At 35.5% G+C, this 21539-nt stretch overlaps 1 protein-coding gene and 1 pseudogene across 8 annotated transcripts in view; both read right to left on the reverse strand.

Annotated features, from left to right (window-relative positions):
* Positions 1-21539, reverse strand: part of LOC145285901 (serine--tRNA synthetase-like protein Slimp) — a 378960-nt gene that overhangs the window by 247076 nt on the left and 110345 nt on the right. For all 8 annotated transcript variants that reach the window (XM_080134374.1, XM_080134369.1, XM_080134372.1 and 5 more), the window contains 2 exons: positions 15746-15850; positions 1132-1215 (listed from right to left, as the gene is read on the reverse strand). In XM_080134374.1, the coding sequence (XP_079990500.1) occupies positions 1132-1215; positions 15746-15850 (189 nt within the window). The remainder of the gene's footprint in view (positions 1-1131; positions 1216-15745; positions 15851-21539) is intronic.
* Positions 21237-21384, reverse strand: LOC145286776 (U2 spliceosomal RNA; annotated as a pseudogene).

The raw sequence follows: 21539 nt of genomic DNA on the forward strand, positions 1-21539 counted from the left end.
TGCAGCCAAAGAACAAAAGATCCTTCTCGTGTTGACAGAAAAAAATATGGTTAAATTTTTATGGAGCAATTCTGGCTTCTGATTGGTTGATTGCAGAACATGAATTAATTTGATTTTCTAGCAGCATAAATTTATAAATAGAATCTCCCAACTGTGAAGGACCATACCCCATTACTTCATCTGATGGGGAAGGTCTCCTAGTGGCTTTGGCTGCAGGGAAAAAGGGTAGTACACGTCAAGGATTCGTCACTTAACACTCAGCCCAACAGGTGAGGGGCCGGGAACCGGCCCAGCACCTGTTGGACTGAGGTACACCGCCTGAGTAATACCTAGGAGGTCCACCCTCCCAGGCCTTGCCATCAGGCTTTCCGGTGGGGCAAGTTTATTGCTTGCTGCTTGAGGCGCCCCGACCGGGGAATGCCGACGGGGTTACTTGGGCAATTTTTAAAATTGCAGGAGTGCCCCTCCTTTAGGGGAGCCTGCGGGGTTCCCACTTTCCAGGCCTTGTGCCAAATATTGCCGATGTGGGCGGCAATTAAATAACTACCCCATTCTAAGTCAAAAATATTGCAACACTTACAGACTACACAAAATATGCAGATTAAAAATAGTGAAGCAGGAGTTGCGCAATCACCAATCACAACTTTCATGAACTGACATTACTCGAGTCCATTGACTAAAATCGAATTGAGAAAAGGAAATGTAGACAAAAAAAAATTCCCTATATTTTTCTTTTTCCAAACATAAAATATATCTCCTTACAAAATTGCATGCGGATACATGAAATTATATATATATATATATATATATATATATATATATATATATATATATATATATATATATATATATATAAGTAGTTATTATTTACTGGCATATATGTTTCGTGCTCAATTTAACTTCTATAAAACTGTACCGTCTGTCAAAAGATTTGAACCCTGAAGTTGGATAACTCCAATCCACGATTATAGCCCTTCATTTACAATAATATTCATATTTAAATGTAAGAGAAATAATCTTTATATTTTATTGACGAATATAGTAAGTTTTAAAAAGTGTTCGGTCTGCCAAGGGAGGGAACTGTCGCAACATATTTTACTTGGAAACTTTAAAAAAAATAATTGAACTTACATTTAATGCTCTCAACATTTCTTTTAATTCTCTGCCTTTTGGTTTCAAGATTTCTCTAGAGCGTTTAATATTATCATCAGCATCCTGAAAAACAAATATACATGTGCAAATAGTGAAAGGTTTATAATGAATTCATCTTAATTCTGTGCGGCTTAAAGAAATTTTTTATAAGAAAAACAGAAGGATTTGTTTAGAGAAAATTAAAAATGATTTTCACATAGTAGCTTCAACTGTCATCTTCGTTATGTGAATTGTTCTCTATAGACTCACCCAAAACTCTTCCCCATTCTTTCAACAATGAATATACATAATTCTGTGTTTATTTTATAATTTTTTTTTTTTTTTTTACTTGGAAGTTAACACATATCAAGGCCCGAAGGCCATGAGGATAATGGTTAATGAATGTATGATGGCGGTGTAGTAGTTCACTGTTGAAGAATAATGTGTCATATTCAACCGGGAAGCAGGCCAGCAGAACAGTGTTCCAAAAAGTGGGCAGTTCTGGGAACAAAGGTGTTAAAGTGAAATAAATAATGTCCAGACAATGATGTGGCAAATGGAAGATGTTTATTCAGAGTACCGACGCGTGCGACTTGTCTTGAAGAGAAGTAATGAACTGTCCGTCTCTCTTCCACCCCCTGGCGGCCCTCCTCCAATACAAGGGGAGATCATCAGTCTGCCCTTGGGCAGGGTAACTAGGATGGGACATTAACAAAAGGTTTGTTCTTGGAATCTAGGTTTAGATTTAGGCACATATAGAGAGTGGGGAATATCATATATAATGGTTGTAGCTAGTCGAGTGCTTTTTTGTGAAAGTTTTTTTGGGGGGGGGCTATAGATTGGAGCTCAGTCGAGCACTTGCCATGAAAATAACAAAAGAATTTGTTATTCAAAATTATCCATATAGCACTTCCTTAACCAAGTGAATACACCTGCAGCACATTTGATACAGGTTAGTATGAAATAATAAGAGTGTCATCCGCTAGATTGCTAAAAGGCATCAATAGTTGTCATCTGATTATTTTACTTAATCTAGAAATAATACGTTTCTCTAATAACAAGGGTTGTTCGAAAAGTAAAGCCTCCTATTTTTTTTTTTAAATAAAAAAGTTGAAGACCACAGAAGAGATTTTGCAAGCCTGCCTCTGCTCTATTATTTTTATGGCAAGTGTTCGACTGAGCTCCAATCTATGGATTATGATTGGCTGGTTAGGTCATAAATACTGACTGGTAGATTCATCTAGGGACAGACATCGAAATGTATGTCAAAAGCTTCACGCTAAAGGATATTCCAGCTTCAACCGGAACTAGCTCCCATGCTTACAAAGCTATTTAAAGATTACCTTAGGGAGAAATGCTTCCCAGCACCCTGGAAAAACTTCATCAGTCTGCCCTGTATCAAAAAATTCTGGAGATTGGTCATCTTCCAAATGGTCACCCATCTGGTACTAGTCAGGCTCATCATTGCTTAACTTCGGTGATTTGACGGGAACCGGTATGTCAAACGTGATTATGCTGTATATTGCATATTTATCTGGCTTCAAATTTAAATTTTGTTAAACTTTCATTATTTTGGATTATTCAGATTACCATTCTAATCTTGGGTATTACTCTCAAGATTTTGTCTGATGTGACCTCCAACCTTCTTCAGGTGCAAATTACTTACAACTTCATGACTGATGGAATGAGAACAAGCTACCTCCATGGGTTTTGAAATTTTGTACAGATTCACAAGTTTGACAAGACGCATCAGTAAAACTTGCAGAGAATGCTCTGTTTTATGGTTGTTTTAAAAATGGAATGGAAATTTAAATTCGGTTCTGTTTTAATCATTTTTTTAAATTAGCTTTCTAAATAGATACCCCAACCTCCTCATGTTAAGAACGGCTTTCGGAATAGACACTCTTGCCCAACCTGCCCATGTTAACAACGGCTTTCGGAATAGACACTCTTGCCCAACCTGCCCATGTTAACAACGGCTTTTGGAATAGACACTCCTCCCCAACCTCTCTGCGTTAAGAACCATTATTACCAAAAAAAAAAAAAAAAAAAAAAAAACATCATTTATTAATTTTTTTTTTGAAAAGAAAAAAAATGTTTCTTTAATTGTTACACAAACACTTTAAAAAAAAAACAAAAAACTTAGCTAATCGGTTTTGCTTTGAACTTTTTCGTTGGACAAAAAAAAAAAATGACAGTAAAAAGCTTATTATATTACAAAAAAAAAAAACTTGTTACGGTAGGTCGTTGTTTCTTGGTTTATTTTTTGTTTTGTTTATTTCTTCTGTAAAAATTAGTGTTTACATGTTTCCTTCCAATTTTTTTGAGCAGCGGTTGTTATGCTTTCATAATCGGCATGTTAAGAACGACTTCCGGAATAGACACCTCCAACCTCCCCTTGTTAAGAAGGGCTTTCCGAATAAACACCCCCAACCTTGTCAGCATACCCAAAAATCTATAAAAGTTAACATGTGAACAGTGAGTTAGACGTTGGACACATGCGCAATTTGTTTTTTTTAAAAAAGATTAAAACGGAAAAAAATTTTAATTTCCGTTCCATTTTTAAAACAATTTTAAAACAGAGCATTCTCTGCAAGTTTTACCTACGCATCTGAAGAAAATCAGAGGTTACGTGGGTTGAAACGTTGATAAGAACAGTAATCCAAATAACAGAAAGTGTACGTATTGCTCCAGTAGCGTTGCTTGGGTGAGGAGGTACGGTGTTGAAATATTCAAAATTTGTTATGACTCCAAGTCAATAAACTCACTGAGAAGAGAATCAAGCTCAGTCTTGGGTGTATTATAACAAATCTATCGTCATCATATTAAAATCCATGTGACCAAACCAACAAAGTCTGCTGTTCTGTACGCATCTCCTTACACTATCCAAATTTAATCTTTTTTTAATATCAAGTTAAGCAACATTCAGCCTGGTCAGTACTAAAATGGGTGATCTTTTGGGTGCTGTATGTGTTCTGTTCATCTCAGCATTATTTTAGGTTACCCTGAATTTCTCCTTGCCACTGGAATAAGGCAGTGCCGACCCAGGAGAGATGTCATTGAGAATTGCGGAGTTCTTACTTTACAATTACATGTGCAGCCACTGTTACAGGGGGCATCCATTGTCTTTTAAGACTGAACAAAGGCTGTATGTATGCCATTAGATCAAAGTCTTTCTTTGCACATTATTTCATAGAATCTTTCATTTCTCTCCATGTCCTTAATTTTCACTGGCCAAGGTTCATTTTGATAGCCGTGACATATTTTAGAAACTGGATCATGTACCAACTTTATTTCTTTTTCACAGTTTGAAAGTCAATTTCTAAAAGCGATCTCAGCATGTAAAGCGGATGTAAAATGACAGAAAATGTAATTCACTTACAATTGTAGTTTGAAATAAATTCTGTTGCAAAAAAATTACATGACATTCTTGATTCTTTGTATCGTCTGACTTGTTCAAACTACCATTTTCATCTCGAGCGTAATTCTTATGTTTCGGCTGATGTAGCCTACAACCTTCTTCATGGTGTATTTTATTGAACTTGGAAATCTGCACAGAATTTCAAACAATCCTTTAATTAATCCATGGGTTTAGCATGTTCTCATTCTGTCAGCCATGACTGGATAGAAGTCTTAAGCAAGCGAAAATTGTATACTTAGTATTGCCTGGACTGAGGATTAGACGTCCTGGTTTCTTTTAGCGAGAAAGAACTTGTATGCGAACTCCAAATGAATAATAAAAATAGAAAATGTAATAATAGCAAAAATTAATAGTAATAGAAATAATAGTAAAAACAAGAAGAAGAAGGGGAAAAAGGAGGAAGAAGAAAAAGATGAAGAAAAGGGGAGGAAAAAGGGGGAAAAAAGAAAAGGGAACAAAAAAGGGAGTAAAAATAAAAGGGGAAGAAAAAGAAAAGGGAGGAAAAAGAAAATGAAGAAAAAGAAAAGGAAACAAAAAGAAAAGGAAGGAAAAAGAAAAGGGGAAGAAAAAGAAAAGGGGAAGAAAAAAAGGGGAAGAAAAAAAAGGGGAAGAAAAAGAAAATGCAGGAAAAAAGGAGGAAAAAAGGGAGGAAAAAGAAAAGGGAGGAAAAAAGAAAAGGGGAAAAAAGAACAGGGAAAAAAAGAAAAGGGAAAAAAAAGAAAAGGGAAAAAAAAGAAAAGGGAAAAAAAAGAAAAGGGAGAAAAAAGAACAGGGGGAAAAAGAACAGGGGAAAAAAGAACAGGGAGGAAAAGAGGAAGAAAAAGGGGAAGAAAAAGGGGAAGAGAAAGAAAATGAAGAAAAGAAAAAGGAAAAAGAAAAAGGAAGAAAAAAAAGGAAGAAAAAAGAACTTGCTATAAGTACACAGTATTTTAAATTCGTATTGTTTTGATTATTCAAACAACTCTTCTCATCTTGGATGTTATTCTCACAACGTTTTCGTCAGTGTAATCTCCTCTGACCTTCTTAACGTACATCTTGTCAAACTCGATATACAATTTTGAATGAAACCCTTTAATTTATCCATGGGGATAATTTGCTCTTGTGCCAACAGTCACGACTGAGGATTGAACGTTAAACTGCTAAAAGAATGTGACTTAGAAATGAATTTTTACTTTGTCCGTTATTATGGCATGAGTCTTTATGAGAACAGTAATCCAAGCAATACAAGTTATCAACCTTTATTTTTTAATTAATTGGCATCCATTATTGAGATGAGTTTTATTTATTTATTTATTTATTGCCGACTATTATCCTTATCTGTTTAGTTTTTGTTTCACGGCATTTCGGCCAATTATTCCTTTGCTCTTCGTCAGGTGGTCACCGTGATGGGATAGGAATGCTGAATCTCCTAACTGCATTCTCCGCAATTACTGCCTTCCATAGTTGTTGTCGTTTCACGATATTTTGGCCAACAAAGTCTCTGGCCGACTTTGGGTAGGATTGAAACCACTAGCTTCAAACGATGCTCACCTGGAACCAAAGAGATTCAACATCTCTATCCACTGCGCTACGGGCTCCAAAGGGTGATCCAGGTTGTTTATTTGGTCTTATAAATCCACGTTTATTAATAATCTGATCTTCCATTATCGGATTCGTACCGAATGGTATATATCATTTAATTAATTGGAATGCTTATTGAGATGAGTATTATTTATTTATTGTGGACTATTATCCTCATCTTTTTACTTGTTGATTCACATTTTGATCAACTTGACGAAGGCCAGAGGAAGAGTTGGCTGAAATGTTGTGAAATAACCACTACAAGATGAGAATAATAGTCCGCAATAGATAACTGAATCATCAACCCTTATCTCAAAAATTCAGAAACATTTTGATTCTCTTGCTACAACTTCCTTATGAAAATCTATATTTATCATGTTTGACTAGCTAACATTTGTTCCATTCTTATTGATATTAATTGGTTTCAATCTTCTACCTTAATGCAGGCCATCTCAAAATCTTTGAATCAGATTATCCTTCTGTTTTGATCCGAATTTTTGCAAAATAAATCTAGGCCTTTCTCTGAGCTTTGCCCACTGATGCAGGTCTTTTGAGAGTTCCTTTCTAGTCTTCAAATTTCTGAGATCAATAAATGGTAAAATGAACAACATTTTGGAATTTGGAATATAAACTTTCTGTCAGCTGGGCAAACTTGAGTCCTTGTATCGGAAAAATATCCAGTAAATAAAACGTTGTTTAGTAAATCGTTGTTTTTTTTTATTATTATTATTTTTTTTTTTTTTGCATTTCCATACACCAAACATGGATATAAATATCACTAAAACATCTGCTGGGTCATAAGCTTCATTTCGGTACCTTACTTGCCTGGGTGGGTTGCCTGTAGGCTGAGATAAACTGCGTCACACACACATACACACACAGACAGACATTAGGAAAATTTATTAGATATGCTCTGTAGTTATATTTAACATACATTGAGCTTGATAAATAAAAGGATTTGTATAAATAAAGAGTGGGATATAATTGAATAAGCATATTTTTCTCATAAAAAAATATATAGTCACCGTTTATGGAAGTCTGACAACCACTTTGAGATGTTGGAAATGGTGGTTTAAATGGTCACAATTTTATTATTTAAGAAAGCAGTTACCTTACAAAATTGTATCACCCAGATGGGAAGTTCTTTGAAATGTTACAACATCCAGTTGTAAAAGCCCATCAGTTAGTCATTTCCGCCTAAGCATTCTAACACGATTATGCAGGAAATTCAGCCAACCCCACTCATATACCGAGATTAATGTCCTTCTAAATATGGCATACTCCTCTTGGTGAAGTTCACATATCCAGTAAAAATAACTATTAGTCAGTTTCACTATCAAAACCATAGTGTAAAATGTTTCCATTTTTCGGAAATAGATTTTTCTTCAGGAGGGGAAAAATGTAATTACAAGGAAATTTCTACTTCCTAAGTTTTAAATAGTGTATTTATTCTTTCAGAAAAAGTAAACTATCTAGGTTATTACCATTTATAGTTATGGTGGGTCATAATAATCTATATTTTTCTCCATCTCTCCTGGACACCATCCCAGTCTATTAATACTCCAAGAACAATTTGATTATAAAAATCAGACTTTTATACTTTATGGATCGACTAAGTAATCCAGAATAATTTCTCTTTCTCTCCTGAACACCAACCCAGTCTAATCATACCAAAAACAGCAGCATCAATTGGGACGGAGCTATAGCATATAAAATATATATTAAATATGTGAAGCTTAGACAACCGTCCATAAATGTTAGAAAAACAGAAGAAAAAAAAGTTAGCACAGACAAGTCTTTTAATAGGAGGAGGTCTTTTTAAGGTTCCAGTTTGGAGGGGGTGATTTTAGAGAAACATTTTTAATAAACATTTCTGAATTTTTGAAAGAGGATAGGTTATTTGTACTATTTAGATTCATCGTCCACACTGAGGATTGAACCTTCAACCTCCAGAAGAAGGTCACTTTTACAATTGATTTTTTCAAGTACTCTAACCACTGCACCACAGGACCAGGTTATAGTACTTGAAAAAAATCAATTGTAAAAGTGATATTCTCCTGAAGGTTGAAGGTTCAATTCTCAGTGTGGACAGCTAAAAAATACAATTGCGAATTACTTAGGTTCTCTATCCAGTCATGGCTGATGGAACAAGAGCATGCTACCCCCATTAAGTAAATAAAGGGTTCTGTTCGAAAATCTGTCCAAATTCCAGAGTTCGACAAGATGCACTTGAAGAAGGCTGGAGGCTACATTGACCGGAACGTTCTGAAAATGATACTCAAGATGAGAACAGTAGTCCGACGAATACAAATACACATTTTTAATAAAAACTGTTTTTAGAGAGAAAATGTTACTTGATAAACGCAAACAAAAGCACAACTTTATAAAAGAGATATCATATATATATATATATATATATGATTACTTAATTTAATCATATAAATTAATATACGAAAGTATAAATTTATGCGTAAACTTTAAGTATTTACTTCAACAGTGCTCAATACATAGGTAGAGCTAGATAGTAAGTTATAAAATATATATGGCAATTAAGCTACACAGAATATTCCGCGTTTAATCCACGCTAGGATTCATCAGCCTGATGAATCCTAGCATGGATGAAATGCGTAATATTCTGTGTAGCTAAATTGCTATATATATATATATATATATATATATATATATATATCTCCACAAAACATCTGGCCTTGGTTAAGGGGAGACTAAAACTTGCTTCTATGGTTTCAAATGATCCAAAATAACAGCAAGGGGAGACTTGATTCCAAATATTTCTCATATGTTATATCTCTCCTCTTTTGGTTGGTTGATTGGTTGTTTTGTTTTATGGCATATCAACCCTTTTCAGGTTATTTAATGCCAAATCCAGTGATTTGGAAGAAAAGTTTTTTTAGTAGAATATGTTTTTTTCAAGTCAGTTTCTATTTAACCCATAGTTGGAACCCTAACAGGTACTACCACTCCGGGTCAGAGTGGACCTGGGAGCAATGGCAATTAAAGGGTGGCTCCACACTCCCCACAAGCTGGGGCCTCACCATCGGATATAGTTTAAGGTCATATCCAGGACCTCCTCTTTTGGAATTATGAATATCTCCAGTATCAAATAATTATTATACACTGTGAAATTTATTTATGCATGAAAACCAAAAGAGGGGAGATATAACATATGAGAAATATTTGGAATCAAGTCTCCCTTGCTGTTATTTCAGATCATTTGAAATCATAGCAGCAAGTTTTAGTCTCCCCTTCATCAAGGCCAGAGGTTTATGGGGAAATAGCTGATATTTTGTAATTCATATGCAAATTTAGGAAAATAAATGACTATGATTGAAATATTTTATGCATATTTTATTTTAAGATAAAATAAATTTTTTTATAAAAGACTAGCATTTTAGCCCGGCGTTTCCCGGGTGTTTGAAGGTGTATGCTAAGCAAAAAAAAAAAAAACCCGGTCAATTTTTTTTAACTTTGACCCCTATTATGACCCCTTAAAATTTATTGTTTTGGGCTCAAATCAAGTTATTTAGTTAGATCCATGTCCAAGGAACCTATATCTAAAATTTCAAATGTTTAGACCCACAATTGGCAGAGGAGTTTGGTAGAGTTCTCAAAGGTCAAATCGTTGAACTTTGACCCCTTAACAGCCAAATTTCTGGCTGAAAACCGATCAAAGATTTTCCCAAATCTCAGTACACTATATATCAAATTTTGAGTCTGTAGACTGAAAATTGAAAGAATTATTGCGTAGGGAAATGTACGTACACACACACACACACACACACACAGATACGTTCACTTTTATAGATATATAGATTTGTAATTCTGCTGCAATTAAGTGAGACGGAGCATTTACTGTCATAAAACATGATACTCATGGTATAGTTGTTATACAACTTATCTGAGATATACAAAAAATAAGTTGAAAAAAATGATTCATAATTACAAAGTTTTGCTTTTTTGAAAGTAAAAAAAAAAAATCATGAGAGCAAATTATGATTTTGAACATAAAATTTTTAAAAAAAGATGTTTTCAAACTTTAATTATAACTAGCGGGGGTACCCGGCGTTGCCCGATGTTTGTTTCCGGGACGGGGGGGGGGAGTTTTAAAAAATGTTATGGTAGGTAAGTAGGAAGAATCAAACCTGGAGTCATGAGTAAAAGTAGGAAAATAAAGTGTGAAAAAAAAACAAAAAAAAAACATCTGCAACGTTAACAGTTCGGCCACCAAGAAAAGTCCATTCCAGTTGTTTAGGAAAAAAAAAAAAAAAAAAAAAAAAAACGACTACGGTAGGTCGGCGCGAACGTGAAAATATAATGTGAATTGTCCAGCACGCTAACCACTACGCCACAGAGCACTGCAGCTTTGTTTAGTGATTTTAAATAACTTCACATGAAAGAACTACGAAGCCAAACTGGTGTTCTCTTCTCAACTGTTTCTTGTGAACGATCCCCAAACGGTGTTAAGTGGTGGCAGGGGGAGGAGGAATTTATTAGAGAGAAAATATTTTACCACTTCCATTGATCTTAACCGATTTTGGCCGTGACTTCTCAGCAGAAAAAGTATAGAAATCTAAGATTATCGAGGAATTTGAGAAATAATAAGCCTATAACACACCTCAGATATTGTTCTGCCGTTTGTGCATATTATATTTGCATGAAATATCTTGATTTTTAATCCTATTAATGTCAAAATCAGACGGGAAAAAATGAGTTCATTTTATTTATATAGAAGATAACTAGAGTTTATTGTGCATGACACATCTCAAATGAATTTTTTTTTTATTACATTTTCATCCCAAACAAGGCACATTGCCATTTTGATGTAGGGGGCTACTATTAGGGACATAAGCTGCAGGGGTACTACGTGGAGAGTTAGACAGCAAGATATCGGTTCACATTATACTGGAACTTCTGCATGTCAGTACAGTTAGGGAAGCAGGAACCCGGAAGGGAATTCCAAAGTCTAGCGTTTCTGGGGAAGAAACTACTGGAGTAGTAAGCTCTCTTATATCTAGAGATCTCTACTGTGTAGGGTGGGATTTTGCTGCTTGTCGGGTTTGTCGGGGGTATTTACGTCGAGGGGGTACAAGTGCTTGCAGTTCGTCGGAGCATTCACCGTTAAAGTACTTGTAGAACAGGCAGAGGGATGCTACATTTCGTTGATGGGACAGGGGCTGAAGCTTAGATGACAATTCAGGACCTATCAGGTTTACGACTCTCTTTTCAACCTTGTCTAGTTGGTTGGTTATTTTGGTTTTACGGCATATCAACCTTTTTCAGGTTATTTAATGTCGAATCTAGTTATTTTGAGAAACGATTTTTAATGGAGTATATATTTTTTTTAAATCAGATTCTATTTAACCCATAGTTGGGACCCTAACAGGTACTACCACTCCGGGTCAGAGTGGATCTGGGAGCAATGGCAATTAAAGGGTGGCTCCACACTCCCCAAGCCCGCAAGGTGGGGCCTCACCATCGGATATAGTTTTAGGTCATATCCAGGACCACCTTGTCTAGGAGCGAGAGACTAGTAGCAAATGCTCCAGCCCAAATATGACAACAATACTCCATACATGGGCGAATGGTGGCCTTATATTGCAATAAATATATTTTTGGTCCTCCAACAAAAGGTGGACCTGTAAATGTCCGTTCGTCTGTCTGCACTTTTCTCAATAACTACGTCTTGGAATTTTTAAAAATTTTGCACAAACATTGAACATGATATGAGTAAAAAAAGTAACAGAATGGATTTCCCGGGAAAACTCTGGTTGCCCCCTAGGGGTGCCTTTTGGGTTAAAATGGCTAAAATTGTCACTTTTGTGCTTTTTTTTTTAAAAAAATGATGTCTTGGATTTTTATAAAACTTTCTTAAAAGTTGTAACTAACTGATTTCTATATAATTTTGTTTGTCTATATTTAGTGATAAATCTTGGGTGTGCCCTAGGGGCTCTCTTAGGGCTAATAAAAACACTCCATTTTTGGGACTATTTTACCATATTTGTCCAAAATTTTCTGTGTATGTCTATTTAACAGTTTTGCATGGTGCTGAACTTAAATTTAAATATGTTAAGGCCTTGGGGACTTTTGGGGCTAAATGGGAAGGGGGATAAATGATGGACTTAGTCATTTCTTTTTTTGCATGGTGCAGAACTCAAATTTACATATGTTAAGGCCTAAAACTGCACCGTTTGGTCATTTTCACCAGGATTTGATATCCCCTGGGGACTTTTGGGGCTGCTAAATTTGGGGAGGGGCAAATGCTGAACTTAGTCATTTTTTTTTTTTTCTATACCTCGTTCACTTGTTTCCACTGCATCTTCACTGATTTGGCAATCCCATCTTTTAAAAATAAAAAGTTAACTTGGGGTGATAAAATATATACACACATAAAATTGCCATAACATAGTAATATATAGATAATATTCAAGAATATTTAGGAAAGACAGATGTGGTATACACTACCAACAACAAGTATTTGACCACCCTAAAAAGTTTATTTTTCATCAAAAATGTTATTTTTAAGGAAACAAGTTAAGCATTAAAATGGTTTTATTTATAAACATGAGGTCGCATTCAATAAGTAATGCCTCTGACCTACTTCGAGTTGTCTAATTTAGTTGAAATATTTCATGCGTAATGATTTATATCTCTAGGGGTTATATGGCAAATTACAACTCTGAACTAATTGTGTTTCTGATTTACATGTGTGTGAATGAAGTCAGATGTGAAATAGAGCCTGTTGAGCATTGTACAGTCATCTGAGTTTTCATATTTGAAAGGATGCACGCTATAGGAGACATTTGATGAAATGAAAAAAATGTACGATAATTATGCCCTATCACATGACCTTGGCATTGTGAATTCAAACATGGCCGGAAATCACAGAAAACAGCTCCCAGATCTGGTTGGTCACTCCCCAACACCTCGTTCCATCAGATTGGGCCAAGTATCAGGTTGGTGCAAAAATAATGTCGTTTTTTGACATTCAACGATATATATAAAAATTACATTATTTTGGCACCAAATCTAATAGAAGTGTTAATTTTTATTTTATTCACCTATAGTAAGGATTGAACCTTCAAACACTAGAAGACTGTCACTTGTTACTGAACAACGTTATTCATTGCACTCACTCATAAAAAAAGCGCTTTAAAAAGAAATGTGCTTTATAAAAGTATGATAGAAATGCTTTATAAAAATAAATCCGCTATATAAAAAGCACAACAGAAATTAATGCTCTACAGACAAAGTACTCTAAAAATAAATGCTGTATGAAAAGTGCTCTAAAAATAAATGCTGTATAAAAAATACGATGCAAATAAATTCGCTATAAAAATAAATGCTCAATAAGAAAGTGCTTTAAAAATAAATGTGCTGTATAAAAAGTGCTCTAAAAACAAATGCTGTATAAAAAGTGCTCTAAAAACAAATGCTGTATAAAAAGTGCTCTAAAAACAAATGCTGTATAAAAAGTGCTCTAAAAACAAATGCTGTATAAAAAGTGCTCTAAAAACAAATGCTGTATAAAAAGTGCTCTAAAAACAAATGCTGTATAAAAAGTGCTCTAAAAACAAATGCTGTATAAAAAGTGCTATACAAACAAATGCTGTATAAAAAGTGCTATACAAACAAATGCTGTATAAAAAGTGCTATAAAAACAAATGCCTACAAAAACAAATGTCTGGAAAATTAATTAAGTCTGAAGCAGGAATAAAGAATTAATTTAAATTTTCTATAATCTTTCTAGCGCCACTCTTTTTTAGTAACTCATTAGATGTTGAACAACCATTTAATTTTCACTTTCAAAATAAAATCAACATGTAAGTGTAAAAGACATTTAGTAAGAAAGAATACAGAGCTAAGTGATTTCCCAGGCCACAATTGTATCACACCATTTTTCCATTACTGCATTTGTCTTGCATATCTAAATGGTCATGAGACACACCACCATTATCAGTTCCTGCAATAAGGAGGTGACGGTGGCTACATGGTTAACAACACGGTCTGACGAGCTGGGTGTACCAAGCTCAGATCCAGTTTGTTCCATAAAATCACTTTCACTTAAAGATGTTGGCAACCTTCACATTATCCTTCCCATAAGTACACAATGTCTTTCTAGAAAGAATTCTAACCAGGAAGATATCAGGGAAATAAATGGCAACAAAAATCATCTGATTCATACAAAAAAGAATGACGCTTAGTAATAGCACCCAGCAGAAGCCCTTTGAAAGAACACTATCACTGGACATCAGTGTGTACCCTACCAAAAATCATGTATTTCTAAAAATTTAGACTTTACTTACAGAATATTAACCTAGTCCTACAATCTATACTATATACAGGATAGAGCAATAAATTTGTCACCGTAAAGAAAAAAACGCTGCAGCTTTATTTTAAAACTGATTGAAAAAAATCAATTCATGTAACTTGATTATGTAGTAGAGCTGACATCTAATCAATGTAGCCGCCTTCAGCCTCAATCACCACATCGATACAGGCTCAGAAGTGGAAGCATGCCTTTTCCACAAGTGCCAGTGGGAGCTCTGCGAATACTTGGCAGATGGCGGCGATCAGGCTGGTTTTGGTGCTGTGGGAGGTCATGTTGGTGATGTTCTTGATGCATGACCAAACGAAGTAGTCCAGCGGATTCAGGTTAGGGGAAGAGTGGAGTCAGTGAAAGAAGGGTACAAAGCTGTAGCACTCCTGAAACCAAGCCTAGGTCTCTTTGAACTTGTGGGCTGGTGCCGAGTCCTATTGCTACACCGAGGGTCTGCCAGCAGCCAACTGATTGCACCAGTGGATCACTACATTCTTCAACACATCCGGTACACATTGGTGTTGACTTTCAAGCTGACTTTGAAGATGTGAGGTGGCATAATGTGGCTCTCACTCGAATCACACCAAAGACTATAACCGTGGCTGGAAACTTTGTTTTCCTCACCCTGGGCACGTCCCTGTTATTTGTGGCAATCCATCGATGCATTTTGAGGGTGCTGGCAATGGTCCTGTTGTCATAACTTGGATCGGTAGAGAGCATGAGTTGTACAGCGGCGCATCTCCAATCTTACTTGTTGAACATTGTGTCACTTTCAGACTTGATAGAAGGCTGCTATTGCTCTTGGGATTTGTAGACAACTGGCCAACTAGTAGATGGTATGCAACGAAAAAAGAAAACCGGTTTTCATCAAACGGAAATGGAAGCATGTCGTCTATTCTAGAGCGACAATTTTATCTGCTCCCTACCCCCCCAGTATATAAACTCATAATTTCCTTTCCTGATCTTTTTCAACCATTTTTCTCTTCGTTCATTCTTCTACATGCTCCTCTAGTTATGTACAATTATTTCAAAGTTTTTTTTTTATTTTATTATGGATGAGTTCCCTAACTTATAATTGCATACATTTCTCCTGCAACAAAATGAGATTTCAACTCTGATACCAAAACAAGAAAAAAATCAAAATGTTAAAATTGATTTGTTTAGAGATTAAAAATATAAAAAATAATAAAATAAAAAATAATAATAAAAATAATAAATATAAAAAATAATTAAAAATATAAAAAATAATAATTAGTAATCTAAAAAATAATAAAAAAAATTAAAAAGAAGGAGCTCACCTTGACTTTAGAGAGGGCAGCCATCATATCAGAAATGTTTTTTCTTTTCTCTTCCAACTCATTTTTTTCCAATTCCAGTTTCATGAGACTCTTGAAATCTTCTGCCTATAAAATAGAAAGTTTCGGTAAATCTCAAGTCGAAAAAAATAGAACAATTACAACTGATATTAAAATAAAGATTAATGCGTTCAGTGAAGAAGGAAATGTTGTCTTCTCTTTTTTTTCACTGGTTGTTTTCAGGTTATTTAATGCTAAATCCAGTTATTTTGGAAAAAGTTTTTATTATTCTTTATATCTTCAAATATTTATTCATGGTGTTTGGTTTGGTTGTTTTGTGAAGATAAAAATTTTTTTTTGTTTTTCTTTTTAACTTTGCAGAACATGATTGAGTTTTGCAAAGGGAAAGGAAAAAATAACATCAATGTTAGTCAGAAACCCAGTAACATCATATTTTTTGTGGAGAGTTACTTGAGATTTTGACTTTTATACCTATGCATTTACGCTAATAAAAATTAAAATTTAATAAGCAAACAATTTACTGAAACAAACAATATAACTTTCAGTGCTTGTCCAGAACTTCCCCTTCTTATGGAAAAAAAAAAAAAAAAAATCAATATAATATACATACCTGTGACAAAAAAAATCATACACTAAAAATCATGTAAAATGATCAAGTAGTTTTATTTTGAAATTTATGGTAGCACATCTAAGACAGTAAACGACCAAGTTCTCTCCAATTCTCTTTCCTCTGATCTTGAGCACGTAGTACAATGGGGTAAGGAGTGGCTGGTTACTTTTAATGCATCTAAAACCAAGCTTCTCTCTTTACATCATCAACATTCTGATCCACATCTGGCATCAATTGCAATGAATGGCTCTCGTCTTCAGAAGGCCTCAAGTTTTGACAAGCTTCTTGGCTTGACCATTACTCCTGATCTTAAATGGAACACGTACATCAAATCTGTTGCCAAGGCCGCTGGAAAAATGGTGGGATCTTTCTATCGATCCGGTAGATATCTCACTGCTGATGCTATTCTCTATCTATATAAGAGCCAGGTACGTCCAAGGATGGAATACTGTTGCCACATCTGGGCAGGAGCTGCTAGAAAGGACTTGGCCTGCCTTGATAGAGTTCAAAATAGACTTCGTAGCCTCGTAGGCGATGTCCTTTTCTCTTCCTTGCAACCTCTATCTCACAGAAGAGATGTTGCGAGTTTGTCTCTGATGTATCGTTATTTTCATGGAAAGTGTTCGACTGAGCTTCAATCTATGGTCCCCCCTCGCCAAACTTTCACAAGAAACACTCGTCTAGCTGTAAACACTATCAATAATTACCCCCACTCTTTATCTGTGCCTAAATCTAAACGTAGATTCCATGAACAAAGCTTCTTTCTTAGAACTGCACGCCTGTGGAATTGTCTTCCGTTTTCCTGCTTTCCGGCTGACTACAATATGGTTGTCTTCAAGTCTAACGTAAATAAGTTCTTGATGAGCCGTTCCATATAAGTTATCAAATTTACCAAATTTTCATTACTAATAATTACTATATTGTCCAATTTCTACTGTACACTCTTTAACCCTTATCCTTGAGTGGCCTCTTGGCCTTGATAATGTGGTGATGCCTATGTAAAAAAAAAAAAAAAAAACTGCACGCCTGTGGAACTCTGTTCCATCTGCCTGCTTCCCACCGGACTACAACTTGGATGTCTTCAAGTCCAATGTTAACAAATTCCTAATGAACCACCCCCTTAAATAAACATTTCATCAAATCTCCACACTAACGTAATGTACTTGCAATAACCCTTATCCCTGAGTGGCTTCCGGGCCTTGATAAGTGGTGATCACTGTGTAAAAAAAAAAAAAAAAAAAAAATTTGAGTTTTTTTTTCCAATGTCCTCCCTCCATGGCTTTCTAAAATATCGATTTGGAGTTATCTCCCTTGTTCCTTCAGACTGTTCTCAAGATGGCATAGTGAGATCGTCACTCATACATGATCTTGACATAAAATTTAATTTTCTTAATGAAAATATAAGTACTTGATCAATTTACATGATGTTTGGCATACGATATTTTCTTCCTGTCATAGATACATATATCATACAGATTTTTTTTTGTTTTATTTTAGAGGGGCTATTCTAGACAAGCATCTAATTTTCATCACACATACACTCAATGGTTAAAATGAGTTTCCTGAACAGAACAGTTTTGCATCTCTTATGTCTTCTTGCAAAGATTAAAATCAAGATATAATGATATTAAACCTTATGTTTAGAATCCATATTCTAATTTTCATCAAAATCCATTACATTATTTGGATTTCAAAAAAATGCCCAAAATTTAAAGTTTAAACTTAAGAGGTTTTCGGGAAAACTGAAATTCAAGGAATCTTGCTTAAGTTAATTGGATTTTAATGACTATGAATCAAATACAATACAAATCTGATATTTCAACTTTGTGACCATATTATGACTCCAAAATCCCTTTAAAATACTCCAAAGGAACTGAAATTTACGGAATCTTCATTAATTGATGTCTAATACCTATTGTTAAAATTTCACAAAAATTGAAGCACTCTGAATTTTCATGAAGACTTGTGCTCCTAAGTTGAACATCATTTGGAAAGACAAGGCAATCAAGCTCAGCTCAAAGTTAAGACTCGTGCGTTCCATTCTCCACTCAGTTTTCTGTATGCTTGTGAAACATGGAGCCTTTACAGCAGGATCAGAGAAGATGATTCAGGTCTCAGAAATGAGATGCTTCAGAAAACTGCTTGGCATCTCTTACAAAGACAACATAACCAATGAGGAAGTCAAAAACAGAATAAGGCAAGTCCTTATGAAGATCTTCTTGCCATAATAAGGAGGTGCAAACAAAAATGGTTCAGCCACATAACAAGAGGAGAGAGGCTTGCCAAGACAGTGCTCCAGGGAACAGTCAGAGGATTGATTCATTGATTGTTTTTGTTTTACGGCATATCAACCCTTTCTAGGTCATTTAATACTGAATCCAGTGATTTTGAAGAAAAAGTTTTTAATAGAATATTTGATTTTTTTTTTCAAAAATGTTTCTATTTAACCCATAGTTGGGACCCTAACAGGTACTACCACTCTGGGTCAGAATGGACCTGGGAACAATGGCAATTAAGGGGTGGCTCCACATTCCCCAAAGCCCACAAGCTGGGGCCTCACCATCGGATATAGTTTAAGGTCATATCCAGGACCACAGTCAGAGGAAGAAAAAAAGAGAGGAAGACAGAAAAAGGGATAGAAAAACAACATAACAGAATAGACAGGATTGAAGCTCAGTGAGGCTGTTAAACATACGGAGGATAGGGAAGGATGGAGAAGACTGGTTGACAGGTCATCTGTAGCGCTCCAACGGCAACCACCATGCGACAGGTGAAGGTGAAAGTACTCCTCTTTAACCTCACTTGCATAAAACATACACCATTAACTTAGTTGAACTTTGGTCATCCTGTATTGATTATTTTTAATAATGGCCTGAAGCCAACCCACTGATTAATATTTCTGCTGAAACTAATGCATGCTCTAATATTGTGCTGGATTTTATGTTATCATTCCTGGAAGCAATTACCACTCATTACAATAGTTTGAATCTTGCCTTTTCCAAGAACAAAATATTGGATATTAAGTGTACTATAATTACTATCAGAGTTATCAGCCAGCTTCCAATGGAATGACTTTATTAGCAACTAGTGTGAGTGCCCGGCATTGCCCGGATGTTTGGAGGTGTGTGTTGAGAAAAAAAAAAAAAAAAAGAGGTAGTAGGCAGGCAGGCTTGAACCCGTACCACAAAGGAAAAGAATGTGAAAAAAGAAACCGTGACGTCTTTGCCATTGCGCCCATCGCCAAACTGGAAGTGGCGAAAGTTTAAATTAAGGCTAGTCAATCGAAGAGAGGGGATGACTTTCGAAAATATTGGCGAAAAAAGCAACCCCTCCTTGTAGAAAAGTGCTCCATTGAGGGTGAAGGAATTAACGTTTTTGGTCAATTTTTCGATATTTGTCGTCTGAAAGTTCAAGGTTTAAAAAATAACACCAGTTTCGTTAGATTCCAACACATCTGTCGAAAGTTTGAGACATACATACAAACATACATACATACATTTAAACAGACAGGCGAGATTCATATCATTGATTACTAGCCTTGTGCTATGCAGCTCTTGATTTTCAACGTTGGATAAAATATTAAAGTGTTTGGCCATGTTTGTCCCATCAGATTCACCTTTAGTGGACGTGAAATACTACGTTAATAGACTTTGAATGTTTGTCCGGCTTAGCATGTAGTGCGAACGTAAGTGGATGATCTATGTAGATGGCAAATTTACATTGTTCAAACACCTCAGCGTAATATTTATAAGCAACATAAATTGAAACAAATACATTGGTGACAAAAAGGTGGGCTTCCTCTACCATGCTAGAAAATTACTTGCACCTGAGAGTATCCTATATCTTTACGAAACCACTACTCACCATGCATGGAGTATTGTTGCCGCAAATAGGCTGGTGCATATACGACCACTTGTCTCTCCCAAAGTTCCAAAGAAAGAATCTTAAATCTGATAGGCTCCGCACTATCAGCCAAGCTCCAACCTCCGTCTCATCACTGCAATATTGCATCCTTGTGCCTGTTTTACAAGTACTTTAATGGAATGTGCTTTGAGAAACTCCTAGTACCTGTGCCCCCTTGAAGTACATACTCCGGACAAACCTAATAAGTAGGAAAAATTCCACCCCTTCACTGTTGCGGTCCATGGATGCCAGAAAGTCTTTTGCTCTAATAGTTTCTTCCCTTCGGATTGCTAGACTTTGGAATTCCCTCCCTGTTTCTGCTTCCCTGACTGTACTGACATGCAGAAATTTAAATGTAATGTAAACAAACATCTCACTAAACTCTCCACAATCCCTTGTTAGACCTGATCCCAAATAGTAGCTCCTTACGTTCAAGTAACAATAAGCCTTGTTTGGTGTGGAAAGGAGATTTTTTTTTTAATTTATTTATTTATTTTTTAAAGGCCCCCAGATATCGTATAAATTCTTTCTGCAGACTTCTTGCGCTTGGAATACTCTTCCTTCTGCTCTATCTGACTGTGAAAATATGTAGGAATTTAAACGTAATGTGAGCAAACCACTTGCTGCCTAAGTCACCACTCAGGCTACCCCCCCCTTATAAATCTGGATTCTATCAAGCTAGTCTCTTAGGTCAAACAAGGCCGATAGCCATTAGTCGCATGCTCCCGCGTAATGCATGAATGTAGGATTGACATGAAATTCTTAAAGATAAACTAAAATGGCCGAAAAATGGGCTGAAATGACTTAAATAAATAAAAAGTAAATGACTTAGAATGACTTTAATGAACTTAAGGATGAAGTGAATGACCTTAAGAATGACTTGAATGCTTAAAAAATAACTGGAATCCTTCAAAAACAACTTGAATGATCTGGAGAATGACTTGAATGGCTTTGAGACTGACTGGTTGTAAAGTGGGTGATCATCTTACATTACATTAATACAGAAAAGTGATCCCCCACTTTATATCACAAAGTTAAAAACATAAGTACAGCATGTAGTAAGAACAGATACTACACGTTGATCTTGTCCAAAAGGCCAAGAAAAGCTTAAAAAGCTAAGAACAGCATCTATTAACAACAGACCTTTGATCTTAACTAAAAAGGCCAAGCACAAAAGTGTTACGGACAGACCGATCGACGGAGTGACTTATAGAGTCGCTTGCACGCAACTAAAAAACTTATATAAAGTAATTCAAATTTTGA

This window comes from Euprymna scolopes, chromosome 10 (assembly GCF_053919585.1).
Source record: "Euprymna scolopes isolate OS-2025 chromosome 10, ASM5391958v1, whole genome shotgun sequence".
NCBI lineage: Eukaryota > Metazoa > Mollusca > Cephalopoda > Sepiida > Sepiolidae > Euprymna > Euprymna scolopes.